Below are 12,660 nucleotides of genomic sequence, written 5' to 3' on the forward strand. Positions count from 1 at the left end.
GTTTTGAGCACCCTGACTTTCTTATGGGCTTGGAATTTAGAAGGCATGTGTTACTTGTTTTGATCTTTAGCGTATAGTACAATATTTGAAATCAGTTCTGTGCAACAAGGGTTATATTCTAAAACCAATGTAAGCTTTGTAGACTATAGGCTACACCAAAGTGTCCTGAAGGTTGAGACAAAGAAAGGCATAGACACTTCATGAGAAACCTATGATGTGCATTAATTACTATCTCACTTAAACACACTTCAAGCTCCATCACAAGATAATAGCATTTTATTGGCAGTGGAAAAATGCTTCAGTACTTTATTGAAAGAAAGCAATAAATAATACTGTGATAAAAATAGTTCAAAAGTACTTAGACTGTACATAATTTGTTACATAATCAGAAGTACACATAAAAGGTTAATAGAAAAAACAGAACAGTAACAATGAATTTCAATTGTACAGTTAAAAAGAGCCAAAACCAAAACAGAAAGACGTGCTATATATATATTATTGCATAATAAATAATGCACCATGATCTCAACTTATTCATTGCTGGAATCTTAATATGTTATTTAAAAATGGATGCATTTTCTACTTATACTGTCTGAAATGGCTAAAACTATTAACAACTAAACATTTGTCAAGAATGTAAAACAAGTTTATAAATATATGCAAAGAGATGACATAAGAAAAGTAAGGCCTTTTTAATAGTTGCACTACTTCATGCTTCAGCATATTGTGCCATCAGCATCTTTGTCATGAGACTGCAGTGCATGATTGGTCCGCTTAGAAAAATTGCATCAATATCCTTCTGCAAACATTTTCACATCAAGATACAGAAAGAGAGCACTTCTTGTTGCCTGCTGAGAACTATTAGGAGTACTATTCTTGGTTAAGAAAAATATTTCCACTTATGGCTTATGCTCAGTCAATGAACATAGACTGTACAAACACAGCTGAAAAAAGTAGTTACAAATGAGCTCACTAGGTCTCATACGTGTTTCATAGTGTCCTAATGATTCCCATATTTTAGAATTTCATGTAAAGTAAGTAATATTGACCAAAAGACTTAAAAATCCATATATGTGGAAAGGTACAGTTATGAACGGAAATAGAATCAGGTACCATGCCTGTTTTATTAACAAACATATGCTTCTCTGAACAAAAAACTGAGTTTATTTAAATTTTTAGAGCTAGCTAGCATTTTCCAAATGGCAAAATATATATACTGCTCGGTGTCATGATACCTTTACAAAGATAGTAAAATCCTTTTCACTTTCACTTTTATTATTAAAAACCATTACTGATAATTACAATAAATGCATAATTTACAAAAACCCTATTTTGCTTATAGGGGCATATACATACAAGCATTACAGTACATTCAGTTGAAAAGACTAAACAAATCAGCAATAATTTGATTTATAGACTGAATACTAACAGAAGGTTAATCAATGGAGACACACATATGCTTACATAAATATAAGAAACATTTAAAATCTAAAATACTTTCTCTATAGTACTCACAAATTCATCTGCTAATTAAAAACTCTGTAATAAAATATTTCAAAGTGTTGATTTAACAAGTATTAACAGAGTAAAGATTTCACTTGTTTCCAAAATATGGTCTTTGAGTTCAAAATGTTTCAGATCATCTGTAGAAATAGTGGGGATAAACTGTAAAGTAAAATAAAATTATGTTAGTGTCAGAAGAAACCTTCAAGAAGCACTTCATAGCAGACCTCTGACTGTAGAGAACTGCAAGCCTAGCAAAGAGATGAACGCAAGCTATTGCCCTCATTTTTATCGTTTCAGTCAAGTATGGGAAGTGAAAACCTTTCACAAAGCCAGCTAGCAGTCCAGATGATCTTTTCCCACTCCACCCAACAACTCATTTGGGATATGAAAGACATGGAAGTCTCCCAATCAGCGACAGGCTCATCTCTTCCCAGCAGACTCCCTCTTGGACCCCAAAACCTGCACCAAATGCACATAACTAACTGGCTGTCCCACAATCCGCAAATCTGATACATGAGGATCTGAAGTTATAGGTTGCGTGCAAATGTGTCCTCTGGGGTGATTGGAACAATATTTACATAGCACTTGGCAACAAAAAGGGTTTTCAATGCAGTTTACAGAGTAAAAGAATAAGGCGGCGGCTCCTTGTCCCAAAGAAGCTCACAATCTAAACAGAAACATAGAAGAGGCACCAGCAAGTCACTGGGAGGGACATTTTCTGGGACTAAGAGGGATAGTTGTTCTTTCCTTGCTAAATATAAACTGCCCAGAGACATAATAGGGGGCAGTATATAACTTTGATAAAGAACTAAATACATAAATATAAGAGAACCACCATGTTACAAGGTGCCTCTTTGTTGAGTTAGCAGAGAAAATGTTCTGTGGAGGTGAGCTGGACTGTATGAGCCGGCCTTAGAGCTAAAACATGAAGCATCTCTCTCTCTCAAGAACATTTTATATATTCTGTGCTTGGAACTACTTGATACATAAGTATCTTTTATGCCTTACTTATCCAGCAAGGTCAGCCCTTTCCCCCTACCTCTTAAAAGGTTGAGCAGAGTATTACAGGGCACTGTCTTGCATAGCTTTTTACCCCTTAACTAGCATAAGCAGGATAAATGATATAGTTGAGCACCATATGCATAAATAGGCAAGTTAAATGTATATTGCAAAACCTTGTTTTACTCCCATATCAGTATTGCATATACAAGCAAGGTGCTGAAAACAAGTGTTGAAAGTATGTAATACGTTGCAACTATAAAATCTAGAAACACACAAATTTTAAACCTTTTCCTGTTTTAAGTAGAATCGTTAAGACTCATCTATGCCCCAATCGGCAATAATCAGGAAATATGCATTCTTTATTACAAACAGGCAGAATCCTGAAACCATTTAATGCAGCGGTCTACGATTTCTCGGTCTTTCTTCACTTCATTCAGTACCTTATTCAATTATAAGGTACTATAATATGGTAATGTAACTGAAGACCCCTCTACTCACTAGTCAAGTGGTTCCCAACTAGGATTCCTCCAGATGTGGTTGAATTACTACTCCCAGCATCCCCAGCCACAATAAATTGCTGGGATTCAGCCACATCTGGAGGAATCCCAGTTGGGAACCACTGCAATATCTGTTCCTCTGGATAGTACTCTTAACTCTGACACACTTCAGAGGAGTGTGGAAGGCACTCCCCCGCTTAATATAGGTCTGCTCCCAATTTATTGTGGTTTTGGCTTTAAGCTTCTAAATCCTCACCCCATAATGGGCTCTCCCAGTATCTTTAAAACCTGGCCAGAATCCAAGCATACAGGACACATGCCCACACTTGCCCCCCAGAAGCCTTACACAAGGTGCCTCCACAGAACCAATAAACTCTCAGCTTCAAAAAGCAGTCTGGGCCTAGGCATGAGTTGTTCAAACAGGAATTACTGCTGGTGTGTGTGTGTGTGTGTGTGTGTGTTCGTGTTCCATACAGTGTGAGTGAGGCTTTTTTCCCATACAATTTCACTGGAACAGCTGTTTAACCCCCCAACTGCTTTCAAAACAATAGAGGGCAGACAATAGCTTGCGAGTTCTGTGGGGTACCTTCTGAAAAGTTATGGGGCAGGAATGGAAATCTGTACACATGAGCCCTCTGGATTTTAATTGTTCAGTGCAGTCTTCATCACGTCACAGACAACAGGCTGAATGATGCCATCTTACTTATCAAGACTATTTTATCATCTTCATATACTATAACTCTGAAACCAGTATATAGCCCACGAGGCTATAACTCTTACTTACCCATGAAAGGCTTTAACATGAATATGTCCTTACTGTAGCAGAATCCAATCTTTGTGTTGCTGATACATTGCCTATTTCAACAATCAGGAAAACATGCAGAATACAGCATGCAGTTAGTATTCGTACAGCATATCAATGCAGTACAGTACACACTATAAAGTTACAAAAGGTTAGCTACACACAATTTAAAGTGACTACAAGTTTCAGGGAATATTTGGAATAACTTTATATCAGGGTAGAGAGAGACTGAATATCCTGGAAGCAACATTAACTGCTAAGTGGGTTACATCCACCCACCTGATTACATTAAACAGCACACACTTTGTATTCTCCAAAGTAGAGAAAAACACCCTCCATATATTAATAGCAGCAGCATCCCCCAATCAGCAGTTTATGAACCATTGCATCTGTGAGCCATATGGCAGCTTCTTCTTCCGAGGTCTGCAGTCTCTACCACTTCTACCACTGTAACTCCTGCTGTGCAAGTCAGTACTGAACTCACATCCCGGGCTGACAAGGCCCATATAGAGCCAAGATCTAACCAAGTCAAGTGAGAAGTGGTGGAGGAGAAAACAGGTATTATGGAGGAGTTATTAGAAGCTAGACACGTGAAGGGAAATCAATTTGTATTATATTATGTATTATATTATTATGTATACCACCCCAAACTTCCATCTCTGGACGGTTTACAGCAACATAAAACAAATCAAAATAGAAATTAAAACTTTAACACAATTTAAAGCCACAAGTCTAATTAAAATGTTTGGTTGAATAAATGTGTCTCTAAAGACTTTTAAAAGATTGTCAGAGATGGGGATGCTCTTATTTCAGCATGGAGCTCATTCCAGAGTCTCGGGGCAGCAGCAGAGAAGGCCCATTCATGTGTAGCCTCCAGACGAGCTGGTGGCAACTGCAGACAAATCTCTCCAGATTATCTCAAGGGGCACCGAGGCTCATAGTGAAGAAGACATTTTCATAAATATCCAGGGCCTAAGCTGTTTAGGGCTTTATAGGTTATAACCAGTAGCTTGTATTTTGCCTGGGAACTTATTGGTAGCCAGTGTAGTTCTTTTAATAAAGGAGTAATATGGTTTCTTCAAGATGACCCAGAGACCAACCTGGCTGCCGCATTCTGCACCAACTGCTGTTTCCAGTCTATGTACAAAGGCATATGCCCACACAGAGTGCAATGCCCACATAAAGCGCATTGCAGGAGTCATGCGTGGAGGTTAACAGCTTATGTACCACAATTCTAAGAACATAAGAACAGCCCTGTTGGATCAGGCACCAGGCCCATCTAGTCCAGCATTCTGTTTCACACAGTGGCCCACCAGATGCCACTGGAAGCCTTTAAAAAGTCTTAAAGTTCTGAAATTGTTTATCTCAAGAAATGGACACAGTTGGCGTATGTACCGAAGCTGACAAAAAGCCACCTCTGGCCACTGCCTCCACCTGAGACACCAGGGAGAGGATTGGATCCAGAAGCACTCCCAGACTGCATACCTGTTTCTTCTGGGGAAGTGTGACCCCATCCAGAACCAGCAGTTTAAAATTGTCTCCTGAGTTCTGACCCCACACAATAAGCACACCTGTCTTATTTGGATTCAGTCTCAGTTTCTTATCTCTCATCCAGCCCATCACTGTTTCCAGGCAGGCATTTAGGAAGGTTATACTTTCTCCTGATGATGTCAATGTGGAGAAATAGATTTGGATCTCACCAACAGACTGATAACACCCTGTAGCAGATCTCCTGATGATCTCTCCCAGAGGTTTCATGTAGATATTGAAAAGCACTGGAGACAATATGAAGCCCTGGGGGATACCATATAAAAGTTCACGTTTTGAAGAACAGCAGTCTCCAAGTGACACCATCTGGAATCTGCCCAAGAGGTTGGAATGGAAGCACTGCAAAGCAGTGCCTCCCACTTTCAACCCTCTCAGATGGTTCAGAAAGATACTATGGTCATAGGAACATAGGAAACTGCCATATACTGAGTCAGACCATTGGTCTATCTAGCTCAGTATTGTCTTCACAGACTGGCAGCGGCTTCTCCAAGGTTGCAGGCAGGAATCTCTCTCAGCCCTATCTTGGAGAAGCCAGGGAGGGAACTTGAAACCTTCCGCTCTTCCCAGAGCAGCTTCATCCCCTGAGGGGAATATCTTGCAGTGCTCACACATCAAGTCTCCCATTCATATGCAACCAGGGCAGACCCTGCTTAGCTATGGGGACAAGTCATGCTTGCTACCACAAGACCAGCTCTCCTCCCATCTTATAGTATCGGTCAATAGTATCGAAAGCCACGGAGAGATCCAAAAGGACCTACAGAGTCACACTCCCTCTGTCAATCTCCATCCCTATGGAGATGATCCATCAGGCCAAGTCTCCACCCCATAGCTCACCCGAAACCCAGTTTGAAATGGGTCTAGATAATCTGTTTCCTCCAAGACTGCCTAGAGCTGGGAGGCCACCACCCTCTCAATTACCTTGGCCAACTGTGGAAGGTTGGAGATAGGCCTATAGTTGCTTAACTTAGAAGGATCCAATGCAGGCTTCTTCAGAAAAGGTCTAATAATTGCCTCTTTAAGATAGGAAGGCATCCTGCCCTCCCTCAGAGAAGCATTTATAATATCTACCATTATTACAACATCCTCCTGTCAGATAATATAAGCCATGTTGGACAAGGGTCAAGAGAACAGGTGGTAGGCCGCACTGCTCCAAGCAGCTTATCCACATCATCAGGAGTCACAAATTGAAACTAATCTAGCATAACCACATAAGAGGAGTAGTGGACATCACCACATTAGACTGCAATAACTGTAGAGTTTGAGTCTAAGTCGGCCTGAATACAAGATATTTTGTCCGCAAAGAACTCACTGAAAATGTCACAAGAAGTAACTGATGGTTCCAAAACCTGATTCAAGGGAGGAGGAGCATGTATTAGCCCTCTCACAACCTTAAACAACTCCGCTTGGTAATTTGGTATTAATTTGGTATTAAATTTGGTATTAGACTTCTGACCTTTCCTCAAACCACAATTCCTTTCATGCTCATTAAATTGAGGCCACTCCTTAGGACCTTTGTGATTCAAATTACACAGGTATTTTCTGATGGTCCATCTTGGCCAGAGATACCAGGCAGAGTTAAAGAGACAAAAAGAAAAATTCGAGAGAAACTACTATGAGAGACAAGGCCTCTACAACTATGGCCTTGAAGGAGCCAGGAAACTTAAACACCCACACTCTAACTGATAAGCAAAGGAAACTCCCTTTTGAAATTCCTTAGGATATGTAAGTTAACTTCTTGTTCGACCTGCAAATGGCTGAACAACAGAAAATTAGTGACAGCATTATGGATCTGAAAGGTTCTTTAGGAGCTCTGAAAAAACATGGCAGAAGCTCTGTCTGTGCATCCCCAAAAAGAAAGGGATATAGCTAAACTGTTAGTACAACGTTCATTGTCTGAGCAGTGGTCTCAGGAGGAGGCATTTGACACCATGAATGCTACTACAAATCCCCTTGCTTGTGCTGCTATCAGAAAGCTGACTGCTTTAAGCCAGACCCCAGCTGATGTGACAGAGAGATCAGAGGCTTGGGAAGAGGCATTAATTTGGCTGGATCTGACTACTAACACCATGGAGGACTATGATTCCGATTCTGATGTGACTCCCAGTGTACTGGGGATGACGGTGGAAGAAATTACTCAAGTGGTCTTAGCTTGGCAGAGTGATAGGGACTTCCACAAAGGAAGAAGTTCCACAAAACAAAGGATGATGCTGTCCAGCCTGATCTACTCCATCTGAAACCTTTGCCAGGTCAGGGTCAATTGGCAGATGTGACTCGGTCAGACCCCCAGGAAACAACTTCTATTATTTGTCATTTGGTGATTGTTAATTATTCATCTCCTGCTTCAAATAATTTCCCAATTACGCCAAGTGAGGAGCCTCCCCCCACCCCGGTTATTCTGGCAACAGCCTTTGGGCTGATGCAGAGCCCAGAGGGCCCGACTTCCTCACACTCCTTAAAGGTTCCAGAACTCCATCCTCAAGAGGATATTATTTCACAGATTGTCTGTACCAACTTAGACAGCAAAGGGACAGTGGTGCTTAATCGCTCTCCTGATAAGGATGCTGATACCTCCTTGCCTGTGGAACTGGGTTGTGTAAACCCTCCCCTTCCATTGGATGGACATTCTATGTCCCAGCACTCCCAACTGCTTATCTGCTGGAATATTGCTGGATGGGGCAATAAGAGATATGATCCCAGTTTTATGAATATCCTAATTAAGTATGATATAGTACTGTTGCAAGAAACCTGGATGACGGAAGATTTTGATTGTCATGGGTTTAATACTTATACAGCAAATGCTACACCGAGGCAAAGAAGAGGTAGAGCTAGTGGGGGGTTGGATATAATGTTATCTACATCCCTACATGCCGTAATTCAGACTCTTCCAGCATGTGATCAAATGGCTATTCACATTCATCTAGGTATCAGCAATTTGTTGCTTATTAATGTCTACCTGTCCTCACACTGCGGCTAAAAGCCCAATGTAAGAGTAACTGGCACAAGCTAAAAAAAATATTGGTAATATATTGGTTGAATTTCCCACAGCATGTGCGCTAATTGGGGGACACCTTAATGTGAGAATGGGGACTGATGATATGGTTTTATATGCACGATACCATCATCGTTCCCTTGATTTATGTTAAAAGGAACATCTTACTGAAGCATCAATTTAAGGACAATGTCTCAAATTTTGCTGGATTTTGCTTGGCTCAGTTGGCCTATTGCTTAAACTTGAACATTTTCAATGGGGCAATAGATGGTGATATCCCTGCAGAATATACTTATTGGGGGGGCTGGGATGAGTATGATTGATTATATTATTGTCTCACATAATGTGATCCATCTACTGACCTTTTTCCAGGTGATATTTGGCTGCCCAGAGAGTGACCACCTTCCAATAACTTTAAACTTAAAATTGTCTGAAGTTTATGTACATCTTGATAGTTACAATCAAAATGATCTGGAAGGGGAACGTGCTAATGTGCGGGTTAAATGGACAGCTGAAGTGAGTGAAGTAGTCGCCAGCTAATTCATTTAGATAGGTTATAGCAAATCAAGGTGAATATAATGAGTGACAATGATAATGTTAGAAAACTTTAAGAGTCTTATTAATGAACTGCAGGGGCTCCTGATAAATAAGTGAGGACTAGGCAATCAGGGGGTCCAAGGTAGAAATCATGGTTCGACCAGGAGTGTATACAGGCTAAAAAAATCGTCATCAGCTTCTATAGGCACTATAAAGAAACTGCAGATGCCACAAATACATAAGCTCTGTTATTTTAAAAAAGCCAATGTTATTTTAAAAAAGCCAAGAGTGGAATGTGGTGGGTGGTAGTTCCTAGGGTGGGCAAGGAAGCTATCAGAATTATTTGAAAGGAATTGGGCAAAGGGGTGATTTTTAAGTGATTTTTGAAGTTTACGCGTCTTTAAGGTTTTTCTCCATAAAGAAGCATGGAGGTGTCAGCAAATGTATAGCTTCACGTCGGGGGCAAAGGGGTATCGTAGAGTGGGTACAGGGTTCTCTTGTTTCTGAGGTATTGAGTGTGGATTCTATGATAGCATATTAGAGTGGATTCATGGTGTCTCAGAAACACCTCAGAAACAACAGACCCCTGTACCCCATGGGTTAGCAAGCCATGGGGGTGGTTGGTACCCTATGTGCACTACACCACCACTCGCTCTGGGCCACCCCAGCACCCCCCATGTGCACTTATGGGGCTGCTGAAAGCTCCATTATAGCTTATTATGAGGAAAAACCTTAAAGACGCGTAAACTTCAACAATTAACCAAAAATCAGCCCTCTGCCCAAATCCTTTGAAAAAATTCAGGTAGCTTCCTTGCCCACCGTAGGAACTACCACCCACCACACTCCACTCTACGACACCCCTTTCCCCCCGACGTGAAGCTATACATTTGTGGCAATCCTAATTATTCTCTATGAGGAATTCAAAAATACTTTAACAATTCACCAATAATCAGAGGAGTGTCCAATTGCCTTGGGATTTTTTGGGTGGTAGGCACCCCTGTCTGTCTACCACCCACCCTGCTTTTGTGCCCCTAGGTGCTCCACAATAGGGGATATGGACTGGTTCGGGTCCCATTATACTCTATGAGAAAAATAATTAAAAATATTTCAAATATTCATAAAAAAATCATAGGGGTGTCTGATTGCTTCAGGGTTTGCATGGTTGTTGGCACCCATGGGTGCTCCACAATAAGGAATAATGGCCTGGTTCGAGTCCCATTATATCCTATGAGAAAAAAATAAAAATAATTTTCAAAAATTCATAAAAAATCATACGAGTGTCCGATTGCTTTGGGGTTTGGGTGCCAGCTACCACCCTACCAATTTTCAGGTGTCCGAACCGGTCCGAACTGAACCACCCCCAGTTCGGTTCAGATTCGAACTGAACCAGGGGTGGTTCAGTTCGGATCTGAACCTCCGAACCCCCCCGGTTCGGAACTGAACTGGTTCGCACATCCCTAGAGGCAGAGCCATCTATGTAGACACTATCAAACTGGCCACCTATATTTATTGGGGAGATGAAGCAATTAATTGGACAACTGAAAAGGTACAAGGCCCCTAGTCATGATTTTATTCCTGCTAATTCCAATCCAATATTGACTGGTGGGCACCAGTATTGGCAGCACTCTTCACATATATTGATAAATCCACCCATATCCCAGAAGACTGGGGTATGGCAATTATTGATCCAATCTATAAAAGAGGGCAAAGGAAAGATCCTGCCAACTACCACTCGACCAGCCTTTTGAATGTGGTCAGCAAGCACTTATTTGTGAAGTTTTAAGACTGGATACAAGATAACAATATTCTAGCTGAAGAACAAGCAGGATTTAGGTCAGGAAGATCTACAATAGATCAAGCGATGATTTTGCAACATCTAGTGGAGAAATATGCACACAATTTTAAGATCTCACTTCATGCGGCCTTTGTAGATCTAAAGTCCGCTGTTGATTCCATCCCTAGAGAGGGGCTATGGAAGAAACTATTGCTAGCTAATACTGGTGAACGACTGCTATTGCTGATATATAAGCTGCACAGTAACTCCAAATTGAGAGTTAGATGTGGCATTCAAGGTCATTTAACCAATTCAATCCCTGCCATATGAGGAGTCAAACCATGGTGTGTGCTTGCCCCATTACTATTTAATTACTATATCAACTCAGTAGTACAACATATTGATTTTTTTGAAAAGAGTTCCACCCGACTAAATTAGCACATAGGCATGTCTGACTACTTCTGTACGCCAATGATATGGTTATGCTTTCATGGTCTGTGATAGGGCTAAGAAGAGCCCTAAAATCCTTTGTGCAATTCTAAGGATGAAAAGCTGCTGATAAACTATCAAAAGACGAAAATAATGACCTTTGCCACGAGATAGTTAAGGACAATAGTTGGAACTAGCTGAACCCGCACAGAGATTCCTTTTTGGGTTAAGTTGGAAGAATTCATTTGGCTGGTCCTCCCTTTGTAGCCATGTTCCCCTCCCCCCCCAGCTCTCCCGCTCGCTCTGCCTCCCCCCCCACAGCTCTCCCGCTCGCTCTGCCTCCCCCCCAGCTCTCCCGCTCGCTCTGCCTCCCCCCCACAGCTCTCCCGCTCGCTCTGCCTCCCCCCCACAGCTCTCCCGCTCGCTCTGCCTCCCCCCCACAGCTCTCCCGCTCGCTCTGCCTCCCCCCCACAGCTCTCCCGCTCGCTCTGCCTCCCCCCACAGCTCTCCCGCTCGCTCTGCCTCCCCCCCCCACAGCTCTCCCGCTCGCTCTGCCTCCCCCCCCCACAACTCTCCCGCTCGCTCTGCCTCCCCCCCCCACAACTCTCCCGCTCGCTCTCAGTTTAGTTTAGTCCCCAGGTCTAGTTTCCCCCCCTTAAGGGCAGCTGTTTGTACTCACTAGGAGCTTTGGTTCCCCCCCTTTTCTGGCATGGGGGGGTCAGGAAGACTGTCTGGGTTTTTTTTGGCGGGGGGGACTGCCAGCAGCTGGCCCACACTGACCCTTTGTGGTTTGTTTGTTTGTTTGTTTGAAGGGGTGACTGGGAGCTGAGAGTTTTTTGGTGGTGTGGGGTGTGGAAGACTGGCTGGTGGTTTTGGGGGGGGGGCGGAACTATGGCACTGGATTTTTTCTTTTTGGGATGGGAAGGTCAGCAGTGCTTCCTCACAGTCCCAATGGTTTTTAATGGCCCCTTACCAGTGATTTTCAGCTTCATTTGGTTCTCTGACTCCGTTCCATCGTTTACCCGCCAGCCTCCTCCTCTCTGTGGTTGGTTTCCTCTGCCTTTCCTTTGTTCCTTTCCTTTTTGGTTCCCCCAAATCTGCCGATTCCCACCTCCCTCGCTGCCGCTCCTTTCCCAGGCAATGGTTCCTCTTTTCCCCACTGCCTTTCCTCCTTTCTTCCTCCGTCTCCCGAGTCTGCCGATTCCGCCTGCCTGCCTGCCTCCCTTGCTGCCGCTCCCTTCCCAAGGCAATGGCTTCAGGCATCTGCACGACTCCGGACATAATGGGAACAAAATAGACCAGGTACACTGTTTTAACTATCTAGGAATACCCTACCATTTATCTGGTCAGTGAGATGCACACTTAGATTGTGCTTAACAAGTAACACAGAGGAGTGCCTTGGCTATTCTATCCTACTATCATACCAAAGGAGGGTGATATGTTCCTGCGGTCCTGAAACTATTTGAGCAGGGAAAAATAGAGGCATAAACAAACCAATATCACCGTGACAAGAAAAACATGTAACAGTGCATGTTCCCCCCCTTCTTCTTTTGAGTCTTTTTAAGTTTCGATAATA

The 12,660-nt window shown here is 42.5% G+C and overlaps 1 protein-coding gene across 16 annotated transcripts in view; it reads right to left on the reverse strand.

Annotated features, from left to right (window-relative positions):
• Positions 1-258: 258 nt before the first annotated feature.
• Positions 259-12,660, reverse strand: part of PPFIA1 (PTPRF interacting protein alpha 1) — a 137,981-nt gene continuing 125,579 nt past the window's right edge. For 15 of the 16 annotated variants that reach the window (XM_053265541.1, XM_053265592.1, XM_053265564.1 and 12 more), the window contains 2 exons: positions 3,790-3,860; positions 259-1,665 (listed from right to left, as the gene is read on the reverse strand). In XM_053265541.1, the coding sequence (XP_053121516.1) occupies positions 3,802-3,860 (59 nt within the window). In that variant the 3' untranslated portion in view covers positions 259-1,665; positions 3,790-3,801. The remainder of the gene's footprint in view (positions 1,666-3,789; positions 3,861-12,660) is intronic. The other variant, XM_053265548.1, reaches the window with a different exon arrangement.

This window comes from Hemicordylus capensis, chromosome 1, assembly GCF_027244095.1.
Source record: "Hemicordylus capensis ecotype Gifberg chromosome 1, rHemCap1.1.pri, whole genome shotgun sequence".
NCBI classification, from domain to species: domain Eukaryota; kingdom Metazoa; phylum Chordata; class Lepidosauria; order Squamata; family Cordylidae; genus Hemicordylus; species Hemicordylus capensis.